The sequence below is a fragment of the Plectropomus leopardus genome, chromosome 4, assembly GCF_008729295.1.
Source record: "Plectropomus leopardus isolate mb chromosome 4, YSFRI_Pleo_2.0, whole genome shotgun sequence".
Taxonomy (NCBI): Eukaryota; Metazoa; Chordata; class Actinopteri; order Perciformes; family Serranidae; genus Plectropomus; species Plectropomus leopardus.
This window is the reverse complement of record NC_056466.1, coordinates 11,850,954-11,878,782: the sequence shown is the minus strand read 5'-3', so window position 1 is coordinate 11,878,782 and position 27,829 is coordinate 11,850,954. Positions and strand designations below refer to the sequence as shown.

The window sequence follows — 27,829 nt, the reverse complement described above, 5'->3', positions numbered from 1 at the left end:
AAAAATATTTAATAAAGGGCATGTGTGGCCACTTTTTATACTGGGTGGTGTGATTTACAGTGTTTGTAGTGGTTTTGATGTTTGGCTAAATTTTAATTTGTATATATGTGTTGCTTTATTTTATGTGAAACAGATCACAAAGACATATATATATACATATATACATATACATATATATACACACACACACATATATATACACACACACACATACACACACACACACACACACACACACACACACACACACACACACACACATATATATATATATACATACATACATATATATATATATATATATATAGATAGATAGATAGATAGATAGATAGATAATTTAGATAGATAGGATAGATAAATAATTTTGGCGCTTGGACAAATGTAGTTGATGACTGCTTGAAATAGAGAAAAAATGATTACATTTGCAGGAAGATATTTATTATAATACTGAATAGCAAGATGAGGTATATATATATATATATATATATATATATATATATACGGATGTGTGTGTGTGTGTGTGTGTGTGTGTGTGTAAATGTAGTTTATGACAACTATGACCTAGTTAGATTATTGTTTGAACCCACCAACGGTATCTCGGTGTAATTAATTCCACAGCCCCCCCCCCCCCCAAAATAATCTTAAAATAAACAGAAACTCACTCAGCAGGGCAGTTTTTTAAGTGTGTGGGAAAACTGGAAAATGTAGTAAACAAACTTTTAATTTTTAGCCAAGGGCAACCAAGGTGACTAAAATTATCCATTTGGTTGATGCGCCCTCCAGTGCTGGTGGCTGATAAGGCTTCTATCAAGAGCTCTGAAGAGAACTACTCTACCCAGAAAACATTGCGAATCTAAGCAGCCTACTATTTTGCCTGTAACTTCTTTCATGTCAGTATCTGTTTTAAGCACTATATTCACAGCTCATAAATGAAACTACCGGCGGATGATTTTAAATAAGTAGGAAAATCCTGAACTCTATAGTAGAAATGGAAAATGTTTTCAAGCTGGTTTAAACAACAATATTTGACGGGGATATATGTAGTCAGCTAAGATCCGTGTGTCGGGTCCTCAGCCTCCGGTGTCATTGGTGAATGACCGAACATGTCTCACAGCAGGTTGTTTGCCAGGCTGCTTTGTAAGTATTTTTTAGTAAATTCCTGTTTGAAACACCTGAAGTGTTTGACAGCAATGTTTCTGCAACAGAAGTTCACTCGTAGGCTCTTTGCTGTGCATTAGCTAAGCTTGGCAGGCTCTAAGCTCCCCTTGTTTGGCTGTCCGTTAGCTCCCAGGCTAGTTAGCCACATTAGCCGTTTATGTTGTTGTAGTTCACTGACAGTTAGCCAACCTGCTAACTAGCCAGCTTTTCGCTAACGCCAAGATGAACTCTAACTTTAACCCCCTGCCTGCCTGCCTGCCTGCTCTCGGGCCAGAGCAAGTATCGATCTTTGACCTTGCATGTCCTCTCGACTCAATGTAGTGTCTCCTTTCTGTTATGAGATTGTTCTTTTTACAACAGCTGATGTTATTTGTCACCCAGCAGTGATTGGAGGCAGCTAAATTAGCTGTCCGATTCAGTGTGTCTGCAGTCTACACGCTCAGTGTTACACCTCTGAATATTTTTACATATCTGACACTTCAATTTATTTAAACAATTCACTGGCAAGACTTCAGTTTGCTTAATGATTTAAACATATCCGTAGTTTTGTAGCTGTCACATTGCAAGGACACTGAGACACTGAGCAGCTGAACTTTGCTCAGGGTCATTGATAAGTTGTTTCTGACAGCAAACCAAAGTTCAATGAGGGTCAATAATGCTAATTAAGGTTAACCTAGTCACAAAAGTCTGTTTTTATTCCCCACAGTAAAACTCAAATGTGCAAAACTGTCAAATATTTGAGAGCAAAATCGAGACACAAGCCTCAAACCCACACAGAGATCACTGTCAGTTATTAAGGTGTTTTGTTTGTTGTTTGTTTTTGCCTTTCTTTATCTTTTATTTTGTTAAGCAGGCATCTTTTGGTTGATGATGCTCATTCGTGCAGTGTTGAACCTATGAGGGAAACCTGTTAACCTGATAAATGGAATTAATTAGGTTAAGCTTTCAGATCATCTGTTTGTCACACTAGTCCACTGAAGAGACACAGTCAGTTGTAGTGTAGCGCGCATGGAGGTCACACTGTCATTTATTATGTTTATTGATTAAAATCTGAATTAAGTCTTCTTTAAGAAGTCCAAGGTTGCAATTAAAAGTTATTTTCTCAGTTTTCAGAAATTAGTGATAAAAAGCCACCTCAATTTCCCAGCACTCTGGATGATATCTGAGCAGCAGCAGCCAGCAAATGTGTAACCTTGTTGCTTAATAAATTCCATAAACCATTAATTTATTTTCAAAAATGTCATTACTTTTTGTTGATTCACAGTAGTTCATCCAGTCATCTTGTTCATACACACACACATATATTTTTTTTTTACTTAAGCAATTAACATGGTGATTAAAGCTTTGTACACCATGCTATAAAACTTTAATTTGTTTGTTTTTAAACTTAATATATTTGTGTACTAACATGAGTTTAAAAGGAGAATATTAGGAGGATTTCTGTATTTACTTGAATGTAAACATTAAAACATATATGCAAAGAAACAGAATTCAAGACATATAGAGAAACAGCTATGATTTAACACCTATGAAACCCTACTGAATGCTCAGTTGAGACATCTGTCTAACTATATTAACTATTTCTGCAGTACCTCCAGGTGAAGGTGTGTATTGTTTGGTATTGATTGTGTACATGTTGCTACTTTTACATGCAGGGTAACTTTGTTAAAGAGCAACTTTGGTCTTTGTCTTATGAGTTGCCTCACAGTAGAATAAAACTTGACAGAGCCTCTTCACTTGCACTTTGACCTGAATCGCTCCTCACTGCAGTGTGTGCAAACCTGAGATTTGAAAACAACTGTCTGTAGCTGCTGGAAACAGAGATGATAAGAGCTGTGGGACTAAACTGAACCATGCAGTAAATGTGCGAGCTGGAAAGACAAAACGTTGAGCTAAAATAATGTAAATATTGCAGAGCTGGATGATAACTGTCTGTGAGCTTTGTCCCTACAACTGCATGAAATCATTTGATGTAATATCAATTGTATTAAGTGTAGTGAAGCACTGTTATTCCACTTCCAAAATATAGTTTAAAATGCTTGTAGTTAACATGCAATTTTAGCTTATAGTATAAAAGTATAGTATACGAGATGTGCTGGTAACATAGTCCTGAAATTGACAGCATTATCCTACATTTCCTTCAGTTGATGTCATAAAAACTTCATAGCATAAGCAACCATTTCTAATTATGAAAATATTCATAGCACATCTTGGAAAACTAAGGTGCAGTAAAAGTCCTCTGTCAGGTTTGAATAAAGGCTGAAATTGTTGCTCAGCAACAATAAAAGGTGATTGCAGGAGCAAAGAGATCATTGCCAAAACATTTCTGAGTTTAAAGTCTCAGAAGAAAAGTAAATAGACACTTGTTATTGTAACTCTTTTTTTCTCAGTGAAAAGAAGGAGGCTTTGTTGTTGGAAAAAATGGATTTTGTGAAGTTTTCCTCACCTCCACACCATTTTTAAATGAAATCTTTTTCATTTCCACATTTTTTTAATGCAAAAAAAGTTTCATATGCATGTTAAGAACACAGCTAAGAAAGACTCCTTTCTCTTTCTCCATTCAGTGCAGCAGAGCGCAGTCAGACACTGTTATACAGGAACAAGACAAAACCTCTACATCAGCAAGAACACGAAGGTCATCTGCCAAGGTTTCACAGGGAAGCAGGTCTGTACTGACAACACAACTTTTTATTATTACTCCACATCACATTGAGTTACTGTAATTTTGTTGTGAAATCCCAGATTTTCCTTACTAGACACACACACAGTAACACATAATACCTTATTCTTTGTGTCAAAGCCATTCTGTTTGACTAAGATCACCAGAGAGAAGAGATCATAAAAGTTTATAACTTCTGTCACCACTTAATATCTTTATAGTTAGTTTCCACTGTGGTGTACCCGTCACATTTACTAAATTCTATAATTTAAGACATTCAAGTCAAAGTTATTTTATTAATATATGCGACAGTCATACATTTGTCTCAGTCTTTCAAATTGGTACAACATACAGAACCCTTTATTATTAGACTCTCAATTAAGAAAAGGTTAACTTATCTGCTGCATCAGGAATAGCAACAAAATGTCCTGGTCAATACCTGTGTAACTCAGGCAGGACTCTTTTACAGCTGAAACAAATTGCTGTGGGACTTTTTGTCCCTCTTATGGCATACAAACTTGTGATGGATTTTATTCATACCATAAGTACCATTAGTAGAATGGCAATAGAGAAAAATAGAATAACACTGCAATTATTACATAAATATCAACTACAGAGTGCTGCAGGGTTTTTTAGTTGTTGTTGTTGACCAACTCAGGATTCATCTTCGTCTTAGACTCTTTCAACCAATCGCTCATGCAATTTGGGATTATTGCAGCAACTGAGCTTTGTAGCAAACAAACGTGAAAGATACAAACTTTTTTCAACATCATCTTAAAAAGTGAGTAGGGAATACTGATGCGTTCCCTGCGATAGAGCAAAACATGGAAATATCTTACGCTTTTCATTCAGTTCATTCAAAAACCCATTTACGTTCAGATGAGGGAACTGAAAGGGCAATTCCTGCATTGCCCTACAATTTAAAGAGTTTTGAAGAGCAGAATTTTTTTTTCTTTCACTTTCTTGAAATTTGAAGCATTATCCATGCTGAAAGATGTCCTTGCATCAGTTGATACTCAGTGTATTTCACTGTTGTATAGTATAATTGTTGAGAGAGTAGTTTCTTTTACAAATTTTTTACTGTTTTTGTTTCAGCTTGTTTTTTTTTCTTTGGAAATTGAATTTTACTTTGACATTATTTTTTTCCCCCGTTACCACCCTTAGTCATTGTTTCAGTAACATATTTGGCAGATTGTTGATCCTTCCAGTTATTTTTCAAGAGCATGAAAAAGCTCAGATGATTCACTTTGAACTGTGTTGAGTCAAGAGGAATAAAAAAATCTTGGCAAGTGTGTTCAACAAGCCAGAAATGTGGACTTTACAGATTTATATCCTCCCTATGTCCTTACACACATTCCATTTTTCATCTCCCATTTTCTCTTCAACATAATAAAAGGTTGTTAAATATAGTTCCAGTGAACACTCCGGGTAATTAGAAAGGGATGAGAAATGAAGCAAGTGCTATTGAGTGCACATTGTCGTGTCTTTCTGGCTTGATAAGCAAGTGATTTTTCAAATTTATTGTCCCAACATTTGCGATAATAATGACTGGCAAAAACAGCAAAGTTAGCAGAAGGTGAAGGAATATTTTCCAATTTGGGGGAAAATGCTGATTCATAGCTTCTAATTCCCCTTAATAGGCTGGTTGTAATTTCTGTATGAAGGTCATTTATTTGCACTTGTGGTTATGACCCTTTGCCTCTTTATCTACATTGTTTCTGCATCTTCAGTAATAATTAACAGACTACGACTTCTGGGATTTGTTCAGCAGAAAATCAATTTACACCGCCTTGATGCACTAATTTTCTTGGAAAGCACAACTGAGATTCAGTCACAAGATTTTACCTCCTAAAATGTGATGTACTCCCTTTAGTATAATTGCTGCTTTATCTTGTTTGTTTTCTTTTCAAATGAGGCCTGATGGTGATATTTGTACCAAACACAGAACCCGATCGACGCCAAGTAATAACAGTTGGCAGAGATTACCAGTAACAGTGTCCTCTCTTCACCTATGCATATTAACCTCATAACATCCAATTCCCACCTTTTTCCCCTAAAGTAGTTTTAAAGGTGGAAAACTCATCTTATTTCACCCCCGTTATATTCTTTATCAGCTTGTCAGTGAAGCTTAATGTTAAATATTCAAACCTTAAGTTACATTTTGAAGAAACTTTGCAAATTTATATGGTCAATAATGCAATTTCTTGCTCAACTTAGAGTCTTATGTTGTTGTTTTTGGGTTTTTTATGGCTGCACTTCTCCATTAAAATGAAAATATTTGAAATATTTTGTATCTGTTTTTTAAATAATATATTATTTCCCCATATGCCTGACAGATTTGTTTTCTTTGGGTTTTAAAAAAAGATTGGCTGCATAGCCTGAGTTGGTACTCATTTGCCCTCTGGTGTGTTTGTTAGATAAAAGAGGTTAACATAGTACACTCCACTATAAAGTTAAATACAAAGCTAGAAGTTACAAGAAATTGCAAAACAGAATTGCCAAAATATTTGTGTTTTTTATTATTATTAGTATAAAATAAGCTTAAAAGCATCTTACTGAGCCCCTCCGGGGTCACATAGCAGGAAAGAGAATAGTTTCCTCAGTTTAACAATATTTATCATGAGAAAAAGAGGCAACAAAATAACAGTATTCTTTCATTTTATGTCATTTATTGATGTTTCATTTGTGTGTATTTACAATATAGCTTGATCAAAATCATAATGTTATGAAAAGTGACAGTTATCATAACATGTACATGGTTATGAAAAAAAAGTATTATATTAATTTGAGTCATTTTAATTTAAAGAAATGATTTCAGGTTTCAATTATAGAGGTAAAAAATTGTCCCAAAAGCCCATTTTCAAGTCATTCCTTTAAGTGTCATAGTACCACAACCCTGTTTGGCCCAAAGTGCTAGTTTACATTAGCCATTTGTTTAATGGCTTTCAAAACAACAATAAGCCATAAAATTACAATTTGGCATTTTTGAACAAAACCAAATACTACTACCAATTTGCATACCCATCAGGACCCTACTCAATGTGTTGTCACGAGTTTAAATTGTAATCCAGTAATGGTCAGGCTGTGTAGTTGATTCATTTGTGATTCCGACCACATCACAGTTTTAAGGTCTATATCTCCTCAAAAGTACAGCATTAGATGTATGTTCGAATTTGTTTTATTAATGTCAGTTTAATTATGGCAATATAAGTTGTGCATGTTTTCTATGGGGATCTTTTGTGGATTAGATAAAATCGAGAAAAACGTCTTAAATGTAAAGTTATGAATTGTGTGTCTGTTTGGGTTGAAGTGAATGAATGGACCTCATGAATGTCAGGAATGAAATCTTTCAGCTCTGGTGGCCATGACAGGTTTCCTATACAGTGACAGTATGTGAAGTATTTTTGTAAACTATCTGTCTTGGGAGATATTTTAGAGTCAGTGTTGGAGAATATCCAGAGACACTTTTGATTTGTTTTTCAAATATTCCACGAGGAGATTAAACTAAGCTTACATCATTATTTATCTGTCAAGAACATTTCGATTTCCTCTCATCGAATATATTTACCAGTCGCTGAATCCCTTAGAAGAGCCCTGCCTCACTCCTGTATCCATCCTTTTACTCAGCGGCACAGGTGATTAATCCTGGATGGCAGCATATTTCCACCTTCCTCTCTGTCTGTAATGATATCTCAAGGTTGACGCTACAGAAAGTGGCTGTACCTCACTTCATTACACACTCGTATACACACTGTCTCCTCTTTCCTTGCAGGGAACGTTTCACAGTCAGCAGTCTCTCGACTATGGCTCCCAGTTAGTTGGAGGTGTTTCCCCCGGAAAGGGTGGTAAGACACACCTCGGCCTGCCTGTCTTCAATTCAGTCAAGGAGGTATGTATGACTCTTTATCCTTCTTAGTTGTCCCTTTTTTAAAATATATCATACATATATTGAAGCTGAAATCAGTGATATGGATCTAACAGATTTGCTGACAATATCCTGTGAAGGTTTTATAGATGCATTTTAGAGAAACATTAGGTGGCACTATTTCATAACTTTTCAGTTTTAGTGTTCCACCATTACCTTTATTCCTTGCCTCAGGCTAAGGAGGGCACAGGGGCAGACGCCACTGTGATTTATGTGCCTCCACCATTCGCGGCGGCTGCCATCATTGAGGCCATTGACGCCGAGATCCCCTTGGTGGTGTGCATCACTGAGGGCATCCCACAGCAGGACATGGTGAGAGTCAAACATAAGCTGCTGCGCCAGAGCGCCACCCGCCTCATTGGCCCCAACTGCCCAGGAGTCATCAATGTAAGGACACACACACACACACATACACACAGAGTATACTAATGCATGTGCTTTATTTATTTATTTTTGGCTCAGAGCGCTGAAAGAACAGTCTCCCTCTCAAGGATCCAGTAATAATTCATATTTAATGCATTAATATTCTGTTAGTTTTTAAACATTGAATGCAAGGCAACTTTAAAGGAGCACACTTATACTACTTATACTATTGTTGTGTTTTATTTTTGTTTGTGTTTTTGGTAGTAATAAGTAATATCAGTTATTTGGGTTGAATATTCCAGTTTTTTGATTGATTTCAAAGTAAAAATTTGCATTTTGACAAAGTAAACTTAAAGTAGCTATCCTCACTCCTGAGAATTTGTGCAGTGAATATTCATTGAATTTGTTCTGGTTTAGTTAAAGTGAGCTTATGGCGTAGGAAAAAAGCTTAATATTTAATGAATGTGTTCCACAGAGAAAAGCTTTTCTAGAGTAAAGAAAAAAATTAAGTTGAAAGTTGGGGAACTGGTAATACAGCATTTTCAGTGATATAGAGTAGAAGGAGTAAAGTTAAAAAAACGTACTGATATCTGTGTATGTCAATGTAAATGTTTTTTAAATGTGATTAAATTTGTAAATTTATCTTTTCTGCAGCCTGGAGAGTGCAAGATTGGGATCATGCCAGGCCATATTCACAAGAAAGGAAGAATTGGTGAGATTATCTGATTTGTACATGAATTTTTTAAAAATCAAACAGTTTAAATGATTTGTTTGGATCTTTGAGCATTTAGTTAATACATTGCAATATAAGTTGTTTAAGTGCTAAGGGTTATTTTATTTGAAGGAATACTTCACCCACATAATAATCATTTGTATATCAATTACTCACCGTGTGATACCTTAAATTTGTGAAGAAAACAGTTTTGTTTTTTCCTTGCGTGCTCCACGGTGAACAAAGAATCCGAAAGAGAAATTACAGTAATCAGGGCTCACATTTAAAAATGGTAAAACTTAATCATAACATTCGTTTAAAAACTCCTTATATGTTTAGTTCTTGCCAAACACATTGCATTTTGCCACCGAAAAAAAATCCTTGGTTCTTGAGTCTGGCTTTGAAGAGAGTATAAAGCGCTTGACTCATCTCAGTTTTATATATTAAGGATTTAGTGAAAATGCATGTGTGAGACTAAGTGCGACTTGGATTATAGCCGACTGTACAGGTTGTGCGAGAGTTTATATGAAGGTGTTTTGATAAAGTTTTGCTGTTGTTAATCTTGGTCCACATTTATTTCAGTTCACCTTTAGATTCTCCTTTCACCCTGAAGTTATGTGAGAAAAAAGTTTCCTTCGCAAATTCAAGGAAACATGCATTGAGTAACTGATATACAGGTTGACATTTTGTGGGCAGATTATTATTTTAAGAATATTTGCTGAATATCAGTTTAAATGTTTGTATCTATGAACAGAAATCCTGAGGGAGGTGCAATATTTAAATGTCAGAAGTGTAATTGGAACAAAAAAGGAAAAAAAGTCATACTAACACCTTTTTTTCCGTAATCAAACATTAAACACTGTACTTAAATCCTAGATTGAGCTTTTGTTGTTGACAGCTTGATAAACAGTGTTTGCTGCTGTTGACCAGTGAACCTTTACAGGAAGTCTGTTTTTATAGTAAATTGACTGCCATCATTCCCAAAGCATACAGAGAACAGCTGTTACAGAGCTGCCATTTCTTCTCTTTTTACTGTCATGATGAAACAATTCAGTCAGTGTTGGACAGAAGATGACAGCTGCATTATATATTATTTTATCACCCTTGATTGGAGCAGTTTTTCAGCCGGGATTTCACGAAAAAATTACCTTTTTTTTTTTTCCCAGGCATTGTGTCTAGATCGGGTACCCTGACATACGAAGCTGTGCACCAAACTACACAAGTCGGCCTGGGCCAGTCACTCTGTGTTGGTAGGTGACCAATGATCTGTGATATTGAATTAAAATCTAGCTCACACTCTTAACACGGCTCTTAATTTTATATCCAGACGATATTAAAACAAGCAATTAGCTGAGACTAAAGAACAAATGAATCCCAATACAGTGTATCACTTTATGAGTGTTGGAAGAGAATGCTGAGGAAATTGATCAGAGACTAACGGGAGATTTTATTTTTTAAGTATGTGTAACATTTGGCTTGAAGACGGGATGGTCACTTTACACCAACAGTCAACATTACGTCCTCATATTTAATACTAGCCTGATTGAGAATGTTGGTAAGACTGAAGACCTGAGTTATAAGACATGAGAAGAGACAATGATCAATAGGGCTTCACAATACATTGTTCTTTTTTATCATCAGTGCAGTGTCAGCTTGAGCGATAAAAGACTGAAATATTGCACTCAGGGACTTTTTGTATGTAGTTTGGAGTATCAGAAGAAAATTTGCACTATAAATTGTAACTATTCTTTTTTTATTGTTGCCTTTTTTGTTGCTTTCAGTATTCAGTTTTTTTAATGAACATATGTTGGACTGTATGGACTGAGTACTTTAATGTCTGTTTATTTATTGCAAGTAATACCATTATCACGATATTCAACCATGTTGCCACACATCGCATATTTTCCTCATATCGTACAGCTCCGGTCCAAAACCAAAACCAACTAAGTGCCAAATGAGGTAGATTCTCTGTTTTGCGAGTAAATCTCTGAAGGTTATTTGCCACACTGGCAGGTAAATGTTTGTACCAAAACTGTCACATAGTAAAAAACTGTGTATGTTGTTTTCTTTGTTAAAACACATATATAAATCTCTTTTTTTTTTTTAGCTACAGCATTTTTCATAATAACATGCTAAAATCATGACAATATCTTAATAATTTTTACATTGGCAGATTCCCCAAGTACCTCTGTGATCATTTCCAAGTTGTTTTACAGCAGCATTTTTAAGTAATTAAAGTCATACTCAATACACATGTTTTGGCTGGTAGAAATAAACTTGGTCTGAAGCTTGCTACTGTTATTTTTGGTGGTGAGTCGAAAAATTATTAATTTTGGACTCTACATACAGCACAAATGTACTAAAAAATGGCTGTCGTAAATGGCTGTTGTTCATAGAAAAAGCGAATGTAAATGAGCTAAATTTCACCTTGCACTAAAACCCATCAGCCACTGATGCGTTCCAGTGAATGGTTCAGACACTTCGTATTGAAAAAGCACTTAACAACTTTCTGATCATTGCAAAAAATATTCCTGTCAGATCTGAGCATTGAAGTTGCTGCCATCTTTGAAGGGCACCATTGAGATTGAACGGATGATCGAGTGGCTCAGACACAAGTGGAAGCTTTGTCTGCCTACTTTCAAATCTCTTTGTCCTGAAAATCTTAAAGTGCGTTTCATCTCCTGTGGTTCTATATCACATTATCACATGAGACAAAGAGGTACAAAACTGATAGACCTCGCTGTAAAGTATTCCATGAATATCCTCAAGAAGCAAAGGCATTCATAGAGCATTGATTTCATACATGCTTTTTAGCTGCTTCTTGTCTTTCAATTCATGATCTCTTTTGAGAAGATTGATTTCCTGAAGCAGCTCGATCTTTTAAAACTGAGTCGTTGCATACCAGGCTCTGTATAAATTGCAGGTAATACAGTAATTACTGCAGTTCACAAGTTCAGTTGTGGAAATTTCCATCCTCTTATCATCCTGTTTTTACTTTACTTTTCCTCCCTATTTGAATTCACCACCTTGTTTCTGTTATTTACTAATTTCCCAGTTGATTTGCAACACACGCAGTTTATAGCCCAACCTGAGACTGGGATTTTATAAAGAACAGCGTTTCCATTTTCTAATTATCTTAATTAGTTCACTCATCAATCTTGTGTTGCTACTCATTGTCATTCCAGTGTTTACCACACAGGGTTGCAGAGGTATACTGGTTTTAAGGTATATCGTGGTGTGAAGATTAGGCAATTGACTGGTAATGTAAACATAAACATAAACATAAAAAAGAAAGAGACAAAAAACAGCAAAAGACTGTCTACACATTAAAGAATGGTTTCAGTTTTCAATCATAACAATAAAACGTTAGTTCAACCAAAAAGACCCCTTCTTCGTCATCGTTACTGATAATAATAACAATTCTTTACCATGAGACAATTATTAAACCATGAAAATCTCATACCATTGCAACCCAATTCCCACACACAGACTTTTCTGGGGCTATATTTTGCGACACGTTTCTCCCTTTCACTCTTCTCCTTCCACACCTGTTTGCTGTTTGTTCCTTTAATGTTGCTGTGGCAGTAGCGCCCTGAAGCACCGGTGTTGTCAAAGCCTGTTTCCCTGTCAAAAAGTGTTTACAACCAGTTAAAATCATCATTCTGGTAGAGCTCTCTGCCGTGGTTGGTTCAGATATAGGTCATGGAAAACACATAAGGGAAACAGAGTTGGTCACACAACACTTACTTGCAATCTCAGAGCCTCAAATTTCTTATCCGCCCATATGATGGAATTTCAAAATTTTCCCATCCTCTGTTTTTATAAGAAATATCGTAGCTTAGTAAACAGGTCTTCAATGTTTTTCAGGCCAAGGACCTCTTAACTGAAAGAGAGATGGAGCAGGGACCCCCTGCTACATATATAAAAATGATTTGCATATTAAAGTGGGCGTACAATAAAGTGTAGAGCAGCCTACAGTGCTATGGATAAATATAACTCTAAATAGTGCATACAGCACTAAGCTATACAAATAATTATTGGCAGATTCATATATTTATACATCATGGATTAATTTGACAAGGATTCGTAGGTAACAGCCTATCAAATGTTATGAAAAGTAAATTAAATTTTTTTGTTTTTTCTTTTTTTTACACACATTGGCAGATCTACGTATCTTTGCTGATATTGTATTGGTTTTATGTTAATATTTATTTTAAAACATATTGTAATCTCTGGGAAAAAAACTCCCTGCAATACCTCGGAGGACCCTAGTATTACTGCTTCTAGTTATTGTGTTTTTTTAATTATTACATTTTTAAAAAGAAATATTATTCTAATTATTTAACATATTTAACATATTTTATACACACACACAAAATGAGACAGATAGAGACAAAATCATGATAAAGATCAACTCTACATGTGCCAGGAAAAGAGCATTATGTGATATTTCTGAAATTAATAGAAATATTCAATAAATCAAATAAATGTGTGAACGGTCACATGTATTTTTGTTTGCCATATTTAGTGGACCATTTTGTGCTGGCCTTTTCTGCCGGCTACCACCATAAGTATATTTCAGCCGTGTAGGAAACGCTGCATTCTTAGAGAAATGATTATTTAAATGCTCATTTCATGTCTGCTGTTGATGCAGCTGTCCATACTGGGACAATCAGGCATTTAATTCCATCAAATCATCTAGACGTACTGTAATGATACCATTAATACCATTATACCCAGCACACATATTACTTCCTGGCAACACTGTGAATATAAAGATTGACTTTTTTACAAAAACAGATTCCTTTGGCCAGCTTCTCTACCACCAGAAGATCTTTGATTAAAAGCTTGTGGACACTGAAATTAACTGAAAAACAACTTGGCTTCATTATTATTTAGACATTTTAATTATGGAGTGTCCTCTAGCCAGACTTCATAAAGCCAGTGCTGCAACAGTATTAAATATTGCAGAGTTCATTAAAGAGGTTTATTGGTAGTTCTGCTTGTGACTCCTTAAGTCTGAGTGTGACCTAGGGGCTACAGCAAATTACAGTTAATACAATATTTAACATCTCTGTCATCCTTGTTGCTGGTAATGTGCTTCTCTTTGATTAGTATTCATTTTTCTTGGTGTTGCCAGGTTTTTTAATGGTCAGAATATAAATCTGGGTGACGCTTTGTCTGTGAGGATTTATCTTGGGGAGGTTTGTCCAAGCTTTTATAGATCCTTGTATCATTTTTTTGTGGAAATTATTTTTGCAAATGATTATTGGACCCTTGTGATTTGGAAGAGCTTAGTGAGTCATGTTCTGAGGATATGAAAAGAAAGGTGTCATTAAACTACAATGAGAGGTAAAGGTGGACGGGGACTGATAAAAAATTAAACAAACTTTTAAAGTGACTTTGAAGTAAAATTGAAAAATGCTGCTCCGATTATTTTAAAGAAAAAGTTTTGTTCATCTACACTTTCTGCACGTTGCTCCGTTAGACACCCAATTTAAAATAGCTATAGTTTTATATTAACAAAGGGGTCACCTGTAGTGACAAACCTACAGAGAATGATCACCCCACTCTGCAGTTCCCCTCAGCACAGTTTGGATGAGGGGCAGATTATCAAACAATAGGCCCCTGCGAACAGAAATGCAAAAGGGCCCCTCACCTCTCCCACATAGAATCAAGACACGCTCTATAGGTGTGTAGCCTCTTTTTGTGTCCTTGTTTTGCATTTCTTTGTAGTTGTAATGCATCTTTTTGTGGCTTTGTGTCCCTTTTGTAGTAGTCTTTTTGTCACATTGAGGTCATTTTGTGTCATTTTGTGTCTCTGTTTTCTTTGCCGCTTTTGTTTCCATACACAGCAGGCAGCTGGTATAAAATGAAAAAGCTCTTAAAGCTCACTGCACACTACCTGCTCCACATCGAACACAAGATGCACACCATTAGCAGCTAGCTGATGAACAACGGGAGCATTTAGCAGCTTAAAAGACACATATTTTCCTTCGGTTATTATTGAAGATGTTTAGAGTGCTTTAGCAAAGAAAATACATCTCTCAGTAGCAAAATATGTTAAAAGTAATGATAATACATTAATTAAATAGAATTCTTCTTGAAGTCACTTAAAGGCATAGCTTGGATCTTTTAGATTTTGGTTGGATGAGGTACTTATCCATAGCCAGTGTATAACATACAACTTTGTAACATACATACATTAGATGTCGGTCTGCACGCCCTTAGTTTGGAGAAGCAGGCAGATGTGCAGTCACTAAAGCTAAGCAGTATACTGCTTTTGACAGAGGCAGCATAGCATTTTTAGTCACCTAAACAAGGTCTCAAAAAAAAAACAGTTTAAGTGCGCACTATATTAGATTATTGCCATTACTTCACATTTCCATAATGCAGCCCTTTTGGATGGGGAAGCTTAATTTCCCCATCTATGTTTTTGTCACAGCAACCAGACTCTATTAACAAAATTTAGGTCATTTTAGTTTGCTCTTCTACCACTGCCTTGACAAGATAGTTAGTTTGTGTAATTCTGTTATTTTGGTGAGTCAAACCAAAAACAACAAAGTTACATAATAATACAAACTAACTTAACCATTGAGGCAGCGGTACACCAGCAGCTCCTGTATTTAGTGATGTTAAATCACTGTTTTACTCAATGCTGTCTGGATTTGATAGACAAGAGATCCAGTTAACAGACTGAACAGATTTTCCAATGAGAACTGAAGGTAATGACAATGTAAAGTAGTCAGGGTATTCTAAACATAGCCTAAAGTGTATACTCTGTACATAGGTGTGATGACTTTTTTTTTAGGTAGCTAAAAACAGTTTTGCTGCAGTCACCCTTAAATAGCAGTACATTGCTTAGCTTCTTAGTCAGTAATCCAGCCTGCTTCTCCAAACTGAGGTCGTGCAAACTGACATCTACTGTATGTAATACACTTACTTTGGATAAACACCTCACACAGCCCCAAATCAAAAAAACCAAACTATCCCTGTAATGTATGTTGCAAAAGATGTCTCATCATGCTAAACCTAACAAGAAACATTTACTGTGCTCACATGAACCATCTCAGGCAGTGCAAATTCTGGCAGCCCCAGTGAAGACCTGTGAACAAAGTGCTTTTTATCAGACTGTATTGACAGAAAGCTCGGTTCCACCTGCTTCTTATTCCACTCTCTGTCTGAACAGCCATGTGATGCTCAAATATTCACATGAATTATCCACCCAGAGTCTTCAGTATACAAGAACTGTTTGCTTTGTCTCCTGTAAGGTATTGGCGGGGATCCATTCAACGGTACAAACTTCATAGATTGTCTGGAGGTGTTCCTGCAGGATCCCAAGACAGAGGGCATCATCCTTATTGGAGAAATCGGAGGCAATGCTGAGGAGAATGCAGCCGAGTACCTTAAACAGCACAACTCTGTAAGAAAATCACACACTGTACACCTATTATTTTACCTCACTCTCCTTGTACCATCCTCTAATACAGGGCTTCACCTTTGCAGATCTTATCTGTTCATGTAAAACTTATCCTCCCTGAATTAACTCTTAGTCATGCCCTTTGGAATCCATCAGCTGTAGTGAACAGTGGAAATCATCATTATGTCTGGAACAAAGTGTCCTTTCTCTTTGATCACAGCCTCAGGCTGTCTCTCTTACTTCTCTGTGTCCGTGTGATAAAGATAAAGAGTGACAGATGGGATGAAGGTATGATTCACAGGGCATGTTTCAGAAATCTGCCATGTTGACGAGCAGTAAACCTTTCCAATGCCTACATATAATAAAGAGCAGTATGCTGATTATTGGCTTATGTAGCCAAGTGGCTGCGAACTTGTAATTGTCATTTTGAACTTCAGCAGGCCTGTACTTGGAATTTTGCTCCCTGCAGATGACTTTTAATCTCTTAATTTTGTCAGCGTGCACGTGTTTGTTTCTGTGCATGTGCGCGCTCTTTGGGTGCTCTTGAGCTGAGAAATGGATTTGATTTGCCCTCGGCTTCTCTAATGCATGCAAATCTCCCGCTGGCGTCTCAGGAGAATAACTTCTCTCTCTCAACAAATAAAGTACAAACACCCCTCACCCACTCACCCAGACTGTTGACAGCGAGGGACAGTTCAAATGAAACACGTGCATGAAAAAGCCCAGCGGAGCGTGGGAGTAAGCTGCAGATCTTCTGTTGAAAGTCAACTGTGTACAACATGGTACATAAAATGGTTCACTTGGACCTTAATAGAGAAGAGAAGAGCAAAAAAAAGGCTGGAGACACTTTTTTTCTTTGGCCCAAACTTTACTTGATTTAAATACATTTAAATTTGTGTGCCAATACACTAACAGAGGGCAGCTCCAGTATGTGATTTTTTTTATTAATGTGAAGCAGAGTGTTGCTGGAAAGAAGCAGCAGGTGAGCTCAGACAGAATAAATAACTACTACAAAAAAGTGAAGACCTGAGGTTGATGATAGATTTTTCTACTCTCTGATGGTTGAGAATATTTAGCAATTCAGGAGCTTCTTTATGAGATGCCACATTGATCTGTTGTATAAACTGCATGTTACCTTTGACTTGAATTTATTGCTTTGAATGGGCTAGAGAAATCTTTCAACATGTTGCATACTCATGCATGATGGAGCACTTTACTCTGCTTTTAAAGGATGAATGGGGAAAGATAAATTTCTGAATCGTAAGTAGTTTAAATCAATATCATCACCTTGTATTGCATTATTGATATACACATTGCTGAAGAATGATGTGATTGGGTGTTTTAAGCCCCTGAAGTCTGTCTTTGTTGCCTTATTAAATCAGGTGACGACTTCAAGTTGGTCTAGGGTAGAGGGGACTAACATAAATCCAACTGAGGAAAATGAAGAGTCAAGTGGTGTATCTTAACCTATATTGCCAGAAGCACGCAGAAAGCATCAGGAAGAGCCCCAGCCAAAGTAACAAACTGGCCCTAAGTAAGCTGACTAAGCTATCCAAAAACAAAAAGCTACAGTCCTAAACCTAACTCCTTGACAACACAGGGAAAAAGGAAAAGGTTGTAATAAAATTGGCAGCTCTCCCTATACAGGGCTTCCTGGCAATAAACTTAAAGGTTAAGATGAAAACAGGTAAGAGCACGTAGAGCAAGTAAAAACAACAGTATTGCTACCTCAATTTGACGAGGCTACAAAAGAAGAGCTATGGTTTGAATTCTGACAGGATAGCACACCAATACATGTACAGGACAGGCAGCACAAGGACTAGAAGAGCAGCTCCTCAGCCTTTTTATACCCCAGTCGGACTGACTGGGTGCAGGTCCCCAGATTCAGTGGCACTAGAGAGGGGAAGAGGAGCTAGACTTGAGGCCAACAGAGCCTGAAGCTCATCAGACTTTCACTTATAGGGGAATGTAACAAACAATCTTAAATGTCATTTATAGAGTTTAACTTTCAAAAAAGCATCTTATTTGCTTCATCAGCAGCAAATAACTGGTGTCAGACCTCTGAAGACCTCTCATTTGTCAAGTGATTTTTGAATGGGTCTGGTGTTGTGTCTGTTGAAGGCTGTTTTCGCTGGTCAGCTGAACAACAGACCAATCAGAGCTTTGTGGGCAAGATCGAAAACTTCAACATAATCCTTCTTCATCTGGCGTCTTAGCTCTGTCCATATGGAACAGTGACATAAACGTCATATTAGGGCATGTTAATCGGAGTATACGCGACTGCATGTAAATAGTAATATCAGTGGAATATCGATATTTATTAGCCATGGAAGCGGAATAGTAGGAATATGTTTTTTTTTTCAGGATAAGTGCAAAAACCAAAATGTTTTTTGTGTGCTAGACAAATTCAATTTAAATCTGGTCATCAGGCTATGTCATGAATCCTGATGAGTCCTCAAAAGTACTTGACCTCACTTTTTTCTAACTGAAACCCCGCCGACTTCAAACCGGAGTGAAGAGCTCTGAAAGACAGAAATGCCTCATGTGAAATACACAACACTTTGACAGACAAATTGTGTTCATGTACAACAGGATGCCATCACTGATAGTAAGAAGTTAAATGAAAAATAGTTGTTTTTTAAGACCCTGCATTTCACATTAACTTGACAAAATCCTCCACACTGGGCACATTAAGTTCAGATTGCTCTGTGAAATTGAAGGTCCAGTGTCATGATTGATTTGTGTCACACAACATTAAATGTATTGAGCTCCTATTTGAGAATGACGCATTATACCAAAAGGTGAAGGAATATTGATTTCTGTATCCGTCAGTGCTCAGTTGAGTCACTGCAGACTGTTTATCTGCCGACGCCTTAATTCTGTAAAAATCAAGAAAACAACCCCATACTTCCCACCAGACTCTGCTGTCAGATTTTATGATGCAGGGCATATTTCAGGGTTCAGTCTTCATCAGTGTCTGCGATACCTGCCAACATAATATGGTCTTAAAAGTCACCTGTATCAAAGGTCTGCCTATCATCGCCAGAGTTGCACAGGCTTTCTGAAGTCAGAAATAGGTTTTACACAGAATAACCATATTACAATGTGCTTCATGCATATCAAGTAGGTCGGAGTATTTGGCACCTAAGCCACCGTGGGGGTTTACTGAATTTTTCTCTATTTCAGCCTCTTGATTTTTAGCCCAGCCTGTCTCCACTGAGCTTAGCTAAACCCCTTGTAATTCTGTGAAAACAACACTGAGAAGGAGCGCAGGTTGCAGTCTGGAGGAAGGTTTAGAAAAGTGTTGGTTAGCTCCATGTGCCAGTTTCATTCATGCCTACCTGTCATGTTTACAGCAGCATGTAATTATTTCCGTTTGGCTTTTTTAAGCTTGAATACAATTCCTCACCTAGGAGCAATGCTGTTTTGTTATTATAAAACAAAGCCCTCCTCCCGTCATGTTGGCACACAGAGGTGGGGGAACCACCCTATTGCTCTCATAATTAAGGTAATATATCTGAACCGCAAACAGTGGAAGACAAAAGATGGGCAAAGTGAATGATAGCATAACTCCCCTCCCTGTATGCATTGTTAGTACTTAGTATCAAGGGAGGCAGGGATTAATAGAGTAATTAAACCCCTTTCGTTTGAGGTAGATTTAGGACTTGATTCACACGAGGGTGGTTTGTTTATTCAGAACGTGATTCGACTTTTGAATACCGAGTGGGGTTTCGCTGCTAATTTGTTTTGTGCTTACACTTTTCAACGCACAGAACAGATGCTTGTAACATATTTAGAGTGCTTTTAAAGTGATATTCCTTCTCTCTTCATTTCCCCCTTAAATGTGCAAGTGTTAATGTCTCATTAGCTGCGGCACATTTCCATCCAAGGTCCTCAACAGTTCCCTGGCTGACGCACAGTACGTCCTGCTAGTCTCAATTATTTAAAGTCATCTCCAGTTCATATTAGCGATTGCCGTCTCGTCCCTGCCAGTGTAAGGTCTGAAATTTTGGAGCTGAAACTGCAGTGGAAGTGGGTGTCTTTGAAGGACCTCGCTGTATTGCTTTGGCTGTCGAACACGCCACGTTTGCTCTCTGAAAGCAGTCTGCCAGATGAGCCTCCGTTGAAAGCACAGGACCGTGTGTGTGTGTGTGTGTGTGTGTGTGTGTGTGTGTGTGTGTGTGTGTGTGTGTGTGTGTGTGTGTGTGTGTGTGTGTGTGTGTGTGTGTGTGTGTGTGTGTGTGTGTGTGTGTGTGTGTGTGTGTGTGTGTGTGTGCGCGCGCACAAAGCCATCCTCTACAATTATGTTGTTATTCCTAAGTATGAAATATTAGCTGCACACACACACACACACACACACACACACACACTCCGTCCCCGTTGCTTATGATGTTATTGCTGAAGATGAAATATTAGCTCTCTTCACCTTGGAAATGATCTTAACAGTTGAATGTAACATCCATCAGTGAGCAAGCAGCATAGACAGGCGCTGAGCTAATCAGTGCCTGCATGACTAATTACCATCTCAGAAATGAGATGATATGAAATGGCAGGAGCCTGAGACCCTATCTGGTCATACACCAACCCATGCAATTAAATGGCTTGATTGACCCTTTGTTTTAATAATGCAGGCTGAGACAGAGATGGCTGCTTAGACAAGCCTGTTATCACGGGGGCTCTGTAATCGGAGGACATGGGGTGTTTAATTTCTAATGAATGAATAAAATGCAGGTGCAGAAAGCTAATTCTCTCTGTTTTCACACACACCCCTCTCTCTTGCTCTGCTACCTTCCTTCCTCCTCAGCCATTTTGTTGCCCTGCCGATTGCACTCACATCCTCCCACTTTCCCTTTGACATATTCTCTCTTTTTTTAAAACTCAATTTTAAGCTCATATTTTTTCTTCTTCCCCTCTCCTATGTACAGGGTGCTAATTCAAAGCCCGTGGTGTCCTTCATCGCGGGGCTAACTGCTCCTCCCGGCCGTAGGATGGGCCACGCCGGCGCCATCATCGCTGGTGGAAAGGGCGGAGCCAAAGAGAAGATTGCAGCCCTCCAGTCAGCAGGAGTTGTTGTCAGCATGTCGCCTGCCCAGCTGGGCAGCACTATTTTCAAGGTGAGTCTGTTGTTCCAGCCGGGTTTTGCTGTATACGGAGGCCAAAAGAATAGAAATCATGAATAGTGATACTGCACTTGAACTCAGAATCATAGTTGAATATTTCTATTTCATAGGGCTCACACCGTTTGGTCACCAAATTCTAATAGGTCTTATTGTTGGTGTTATTTTCATAAGGCTATGTGTTCGTGGAAGTGTTGTTTTAATCGGCCGAAAACGCCAGGCACCTCTCTGAAAAACACCAATCAGGGAGCGCAAGAAAGCACATTTTTTCAGCTATGATGCTGTGGTTGTGTCTGGTTGCTATGATACTGAATAGTTGCACAAGTAAAAATGATGGCAAAAAGTAGATTACTTGCTCTCGATAAAGGAAGGGCTGCAGCTCGTACAGAGAAAGTGTGGACCTGCTGTTCTTACTGGCCAGCAGTCTTCATTTCTCCTTCACTGTTAATGATCAGCTTTTGTACATGTAAGATGTGGGGGTTGATCCGCCCTTCCTTTGCTTTGATTTGGCGGTTGGGTAGAACGTAACAGTGCAGCATTTTATCAACTTGGCGACCAGAAAAAAAAATGCCAAAAGGCCAACTCTCAGCGCCTCATCACACTGTTTGGCGTTTGCAGCATTGTGTACAAAAATATTGCTCACATTGCAAAGAATAAGAAAAATATCACTGGCCTCAGAGAAACAACGCTTTGGTGTACGCACAGCGCTACCAGGTAGAGTTCACTCAGTGCCCTGTAAGCGATTAAATTAATCCAGAGATAACGTTCATAAAGAAAAAGAAAAAAGATTGGTTACAGTTATCACTCGCTTATAGTCCCTGGGAGTCCCTGAGGGGGGTCCTCAGAGTTACTGTAGGTTTGGGCACCACATGCTTGTTTGATAAATTATTTTTTTATTGTTTTCTGTTCATTTTAAAAATCAAAATATGTCTGAAAATATACATTGATATAATACTAATATATTTTGCCTTTTGATACAACTCATCTTTGTGTCCGTGGGGCTTTCCTCCCTCACCTACCTGAAAAGCAGATACAGGTCAGGACTGCAGCCTGAGGCTGATATGATCCTGCCTGACATTCTCCATCTGGCTTTTTTAATATGCGATGCAATTTATACATATTCAGTGTATGTTTATGTAGTTGGAGATCCCTGCTCCGTCTCTCTTTCAGCGAAGGGGTCCTTGGCCCGAAAATTGTTAAAGATTCCTACAAATAGCCTGATATAACTTTTGTTGTTTTCCTCAGAACTGCTGAAATTGATGCAAATTATTATAAAGAAAATGTATTCATGTTACGTTACCATTATACAGATGAAAAAGGGACCTACTCAGAGCTGTCATAATATAATCCGATGGTAATAATGCAGTAATAATACTTCTCTTTTGGCTTCAGAGCAAAGTATCTTGTTATTCTTGTCTTTTTGAAGCACCATCTTTCATCCCTGAGCAGTTACAAATGTGAAAGAGTTTACAGGGAAGAAGAATTAATTTTTTTTTCTGAGAGTCGCAGGGTTTAAGATTGAACTTTTAATATGCCGTAAAGAAGGGCAGAAATTAATAAACGTGTGTTGACAGTGGCTGACTTGGCACCGCTGCCTTTTTATTTCAATTTATCTCTGGGGAAGCTTTGTTAACAAGATGTATAAAAAGTGAAAGCATGTATTACACCCATTCATCATCTTATGCCTTCATTACCACTGCCGGCACTACTGCACACCGATATAGATTTACACACGCTTTTTTTCCCCCCAAAGTTTAATTCATAATCATTGTGTGTAATGATGAAAAACGTGCGTTGTGGTTGCTCATTTTGCCGCACATTGTGTTCATACATCTCTGTTAATCTCATTGACTGCGGTAATCGAAGTTATAGAAGCAAGTAGGCATAATTGCTTCAGGTGTGGGCAGAAACAATGACGACTCCCCGCGGTCTCGGCTGCTCGGGGCGGCAGAGAGCATGTCTGCTGTCACTCAACTTCTTGAGACACAAGTGGTGGAAACTTGTATCTGCTGAAGTGGATACACGCATCATATTTTCTTTTGGTGTTTCAAGTGGCTGTTTGATGCATTTAGAATCCAAAAGACGGATGTTACATTTTGATGAGTTTTCAGAAAACTCAAAAGACTCTTACCCCTGAGAAGTATGTCATCCTATTGAACAAACCCCTGCTGAAGATGTTTTTGTTGTCAAAATGGCATCAGCACACTCGCACACTATTGATCATAATAATAATTACATGCACTCTGTCAACCCTATAATAGCGTAAACAGGATGCAGCTTTCCTGTGCTTCCATCACTGCCTTGTTTAATTTCTAGCATTTCCACTTCTAGCCTTTTGACAAAATAATAATTGTACCTCGGATCGTGTTTTTTTTTTCCTTAATCTTTCTAATGCACACCTGGTAGACAGGCACAAAGATTAAAGTGCAAGTGCAAAGTTTTTATAAATATGTTTCCATCTGGACTTTGGGCATAGGGAAATGCAAAATAAGTACTTTTTAACGAGTAAAGTGCCAGGACAAGAACGAGGTGTTCGGGTGAGAACAGTCAAACCAGATTATGTTTCATATGTAAACCAGAAATATCTTTATAACGTTAAAGGCCCAAAGTTGCCTCATGTCACCTGTGTCTTGGCCCAAAAGTTGAACACAACGCAAAAAGCACAGCTGATGGCCAACTAGCACGTCAGTCTGCGCCTGCCTGTTAGTAGATAACTCAGCAGGCGGCAGTGGTCTGTATTCCTCATTCAAACAGGGAAAGCTGAAAACTGACACAACGGTGACAGAACAACCTACGCTAGCAAACAATTACAAATTGTTTCTGCCAGAGCTCAATAGGTTAAACATAATCTTACCAAATATAACAAGTTTGCTTATTTTATGCATATTTAAATATACTGTGTTGTTTCTCATTTTGAGTTTTCTTTTATCTGTTATTAATCTCAGGTGTTTGTGGTTTAGCTCTCATTTTGATCGGTTATTGCAGCCTATGTTTCTATTATAATGAAATTGTCGTTTCATTGTGCGAATTTGATGTCTGATGAAAATCCACAACTGAAACATTGTATTTTCAATAAGCTCTGCCAATGCAAAATTTCTTCTTTTGCACATTTTCTCTTCTAGCTTTACAAATGTTTTTCAACTCAACTTTAGTTTCATTTATATAGTGCCTATCATGCAAAATTACAATGGTTCTTAACACAGCAATTCAAATACAACATAACAGTAAATACAATGATAAACAGTAATACAGTGGGTGAAAAGCAATATTATGAGAAGTTCATATTGGAATTATAGGGGGCCGATTGAAAATTAACATACATTTTTGAAAGAATAAAATTCAATCAAGATTAAGACAAAAATGGTAGGTTTTAAGCTTCCTTTTGAAGGTATACTCTGATTGTGATGCCCTCAGCTCTTCTGGCAGACAGAGGCAAGACCCATACACACGAAATGCTGCCTCTCCATAGTACTTTGTACGCACCCAGGCAGGAAACAGTCAAAAGGCCAGCGTCAGGGGACCATGGCGATCTCAGAGGAGCGTAAGTCAGGAGTATGTCCGACAGGTATTCAGGTGCTGGGTGATTTCAATGCCAATAAAAGAATTCGAAAATCTATTTTAAAACTGACTCAATTAAGGCAGTGTTCATACAGGGCGCTTAAACTGCTTGAAGCACTTGAATTTGACATTCTGAAATTTAAGTCCTGGAATACCTTGAAAAACAGACATTTGTTTAACTTGTTTTTTAAAAAAGTACTTAAATATAAAAGAAGAGAAGACAATGAAAAATCATTTCATGAAAGGTATTAGACATGTTTTAAATACAGAAGCCAAGAACGACTGCGTTTGTAATTAGTTCCTAATGCCGTAAATGCCGTATCAGCTCCAAGCACCGATCACAAAACAACAGTAAAAAACAGTTAATGTTTGGCACCAGGATGTTTTATTCGCCAGTGAACAATCACACCGGGGTTTTTTTTTTTTGCTGTAATTTGACAGGAAATAAGCACCTGTGTGTGTGACTGCTAATAGTTGATCTTAAATAGATTTTTTGAGTTTGTTGGGTACAGGGAGCTCTTTTTCTGCTTTTTGTCCTCCACCACCCACATGCCTGCATAATTTAACCAGTGAATTAAGGATAGGCTAATTTCAGGTCCTGGTGGCATGTTTGCTCCATTTACCAAATTGCACAATTCTCTTGCAACACATGGTTGTGAAGAAAACAATTTCATCCTTTAAAATAAAAGTAAGTGCTTGAAAGGGTACTTGAAAGTCCTTGAATTTGATTTGTCTATACGAACCTTGTTAAAACCTTGCCCACTTATAATAGTGAGAGAAGCCAGGACAAAAACACAAATACAAAAATCTCTCAAGTGAAACAACCAAAACTATTTAACTTCGGCAAAGAAATTTGACTTATGTAGGACATAAGATATCGATCGTGAAAATGTGATTTCAGGGCCTTTAACAATGAAAATGACAAATACTGTGTTGAGAAAAAATATCATATGCTGAACTTGCACTGATAACCAAAGGAATTTTCAGTGCCACTGGTGCAAGGACAAGATATCTGAAAACTCGAGTTTATCTGAGAAGGACTTAATTCATATGCGAGGTAGAATAATTATGACCTTTTACTTGTTTACAAAATATTTGAAACTCCTAATCGCACCAGCAGATAGCATTATCCCACCCTGCTCAATATTCACAGTGAAGCGTGTGTGCACATGTGTTGAGATGTGTGCAGGCAAACAGGAGCCGAATGCATTTAATCTCAAGATTTTGTTTGTGCAATAAATTCAAAGAGGTGAAGGCTGAGTGTATTTATGATGCCTGCGCCCCTCATACATCTGGCCCCAGGTGTGTTAAAGCTGTTGTCACTGCCAGCTTGTAAATGTCTGACTTTTCTTTCACGTCATGTTTTTTCCTCGCTCTCCTCAGTTTCTATCCAGACATATTTTCACCTGTCCCTTTTGAGTGGCAACCTCTACTTTCCTCATTTCACTTCCACCGCTCTTCCTCTTGACTCGACTTGTCAGGCATCTGAGTCAGTCTTAGACAAAAAGTTTTTTTTTTTACCCCTCTCTGTCACAAACAGCTCTGCGTTTACCTTGGTGCTGTGATTCCTGTCGTGTACCCTTGAGTTACTGTCTGTTACCTCGGACCAGCTTAGCATCTGTCTGCTTATGTCACACACACCCTCCTCCTCCCTCTGTCTCGTCACTCTTTCCATCCCATTACTCCTTTTTTTTGTCCTCTTATTTCCTCGACAGCTTTAATTAAAAAAGCCCTGTGCCACTCCCTCTTTTACGCCGCCTCATCTGTAAAGCAAAAATCTCCCCTCCACCCAAAATTCCTCCTCATTCGTTTCGTCCTTCCCAGAAAGTTAAGGTTAAAGAGGCCAAGGTTGCCTCTCGAGCAAGCCAGAAACATGAAAATATTTCCTCCTCTAGGTGGCAGTAGACCTTCAGGTATCCACAAGCCGCAGAGGAATGGGCCAACATGTGCATGAGTGCTTGTGTGTTCTGCAGACCTGATAAATGACATTTGCATTAAGTTACTTTCCCCCTGTGGAATGGAAAATTCTTGGGGAACGACATATTCTATCACCCTGCGGTTTGTGTGATATTCCCCAAATTGAATATGTAAATAGCTACATCCTTTTTAATGGCTAACATAATGCTTTCTCATTTGTAGTCACATGGTCGGACCGTGCCGATAAACATAGCCACTGTAACCTCGCATAAATCAGGGTTTTTTTTTTGCAGATGTGCAGCCTCAATCAATCACAGGAAGTGAGCTGTTTTAATGCTGACAACTGGAACTTACTGACAGCGATTTGCACTCTCCAGGAAAAAAAAAAAAAAAACAGAACAACAGGCTTTCCAGAGCTCCAGCCGCCTCTGTTTCTCCCCCGCCTCAATGGCAGATCTGATACACATGATCAAAACAGAGACTGTGAATTTTGCATGAATAAATCATTCACTTCTATCTCACTTCATTTCACGTGGTGTCTTCCTTCTTTCCCTCTCTTGTCCATCTCTGTAGGAGTTTGAGAAGAGGAAGATGTTGTAAATTGTGCGAGAAGGCAGTCGACCTTTTACCCCACTGCCCTGAAACTGAGATGAACAGCCTGATTCTGGAGGTGGATATGCCTGACAGTATCTGTAAACCCTGATTATTTCAACTACGAAGCGCACATGCTGTGTTTATATTGTAATTTCTGCCATAAAGTTGTACCTTGCACATAATGAGAATAAAACATAGTGTCCTAATTGTATCTTAAAGAGCTCATTGTACACAGTGTAAAAGCTTTATGGATGTTTTTCTTCCTCCACACAATGTAGAGACAACCCAAGGAAGAATGCCATGGTAACCTCGGTTGTCTGTTTTGTTGTTATACTCCTGCTGTAAGCCGTATTCCATCACTCATCTCACTGGCTGTCCACCTAAATAAGAAATATTTCTCATATCA

General features: G+C 37.9%; 1 protein-coding gene across 1 annotated transcript; it reads left to right on the top strand.

Moving 5' to 3' along the window:
• Positions 1-1,061: 1,061 nt before the first annotated feature.
• On the top strand, positions 1,062-27,829 carry suclg1 (succinate-CoA ligase GDP/ADP-forming subunit alph). The gene is made up of 9 exons (XM_042485845.1): positions 1,062-1,137; positions 3,723-3,823; positions 7,590-7,706; positions 7,917-8,129; positions 8,760-8,817; positions 9,984-10,067; positions 16,089-16,240; positions 21,163-21,351; positions 27,403-27,829. Exons 1-9 carry the CDS (start codon positions 1,104-1,106, stop codon positions 27,427-27,429), a joined length of 975 nt encoding a protein of 324 aa, XP_042341779.1. The 5' UTR covers positions 1,062-1,103; the 3' UTR covers positions 27,430-27,829.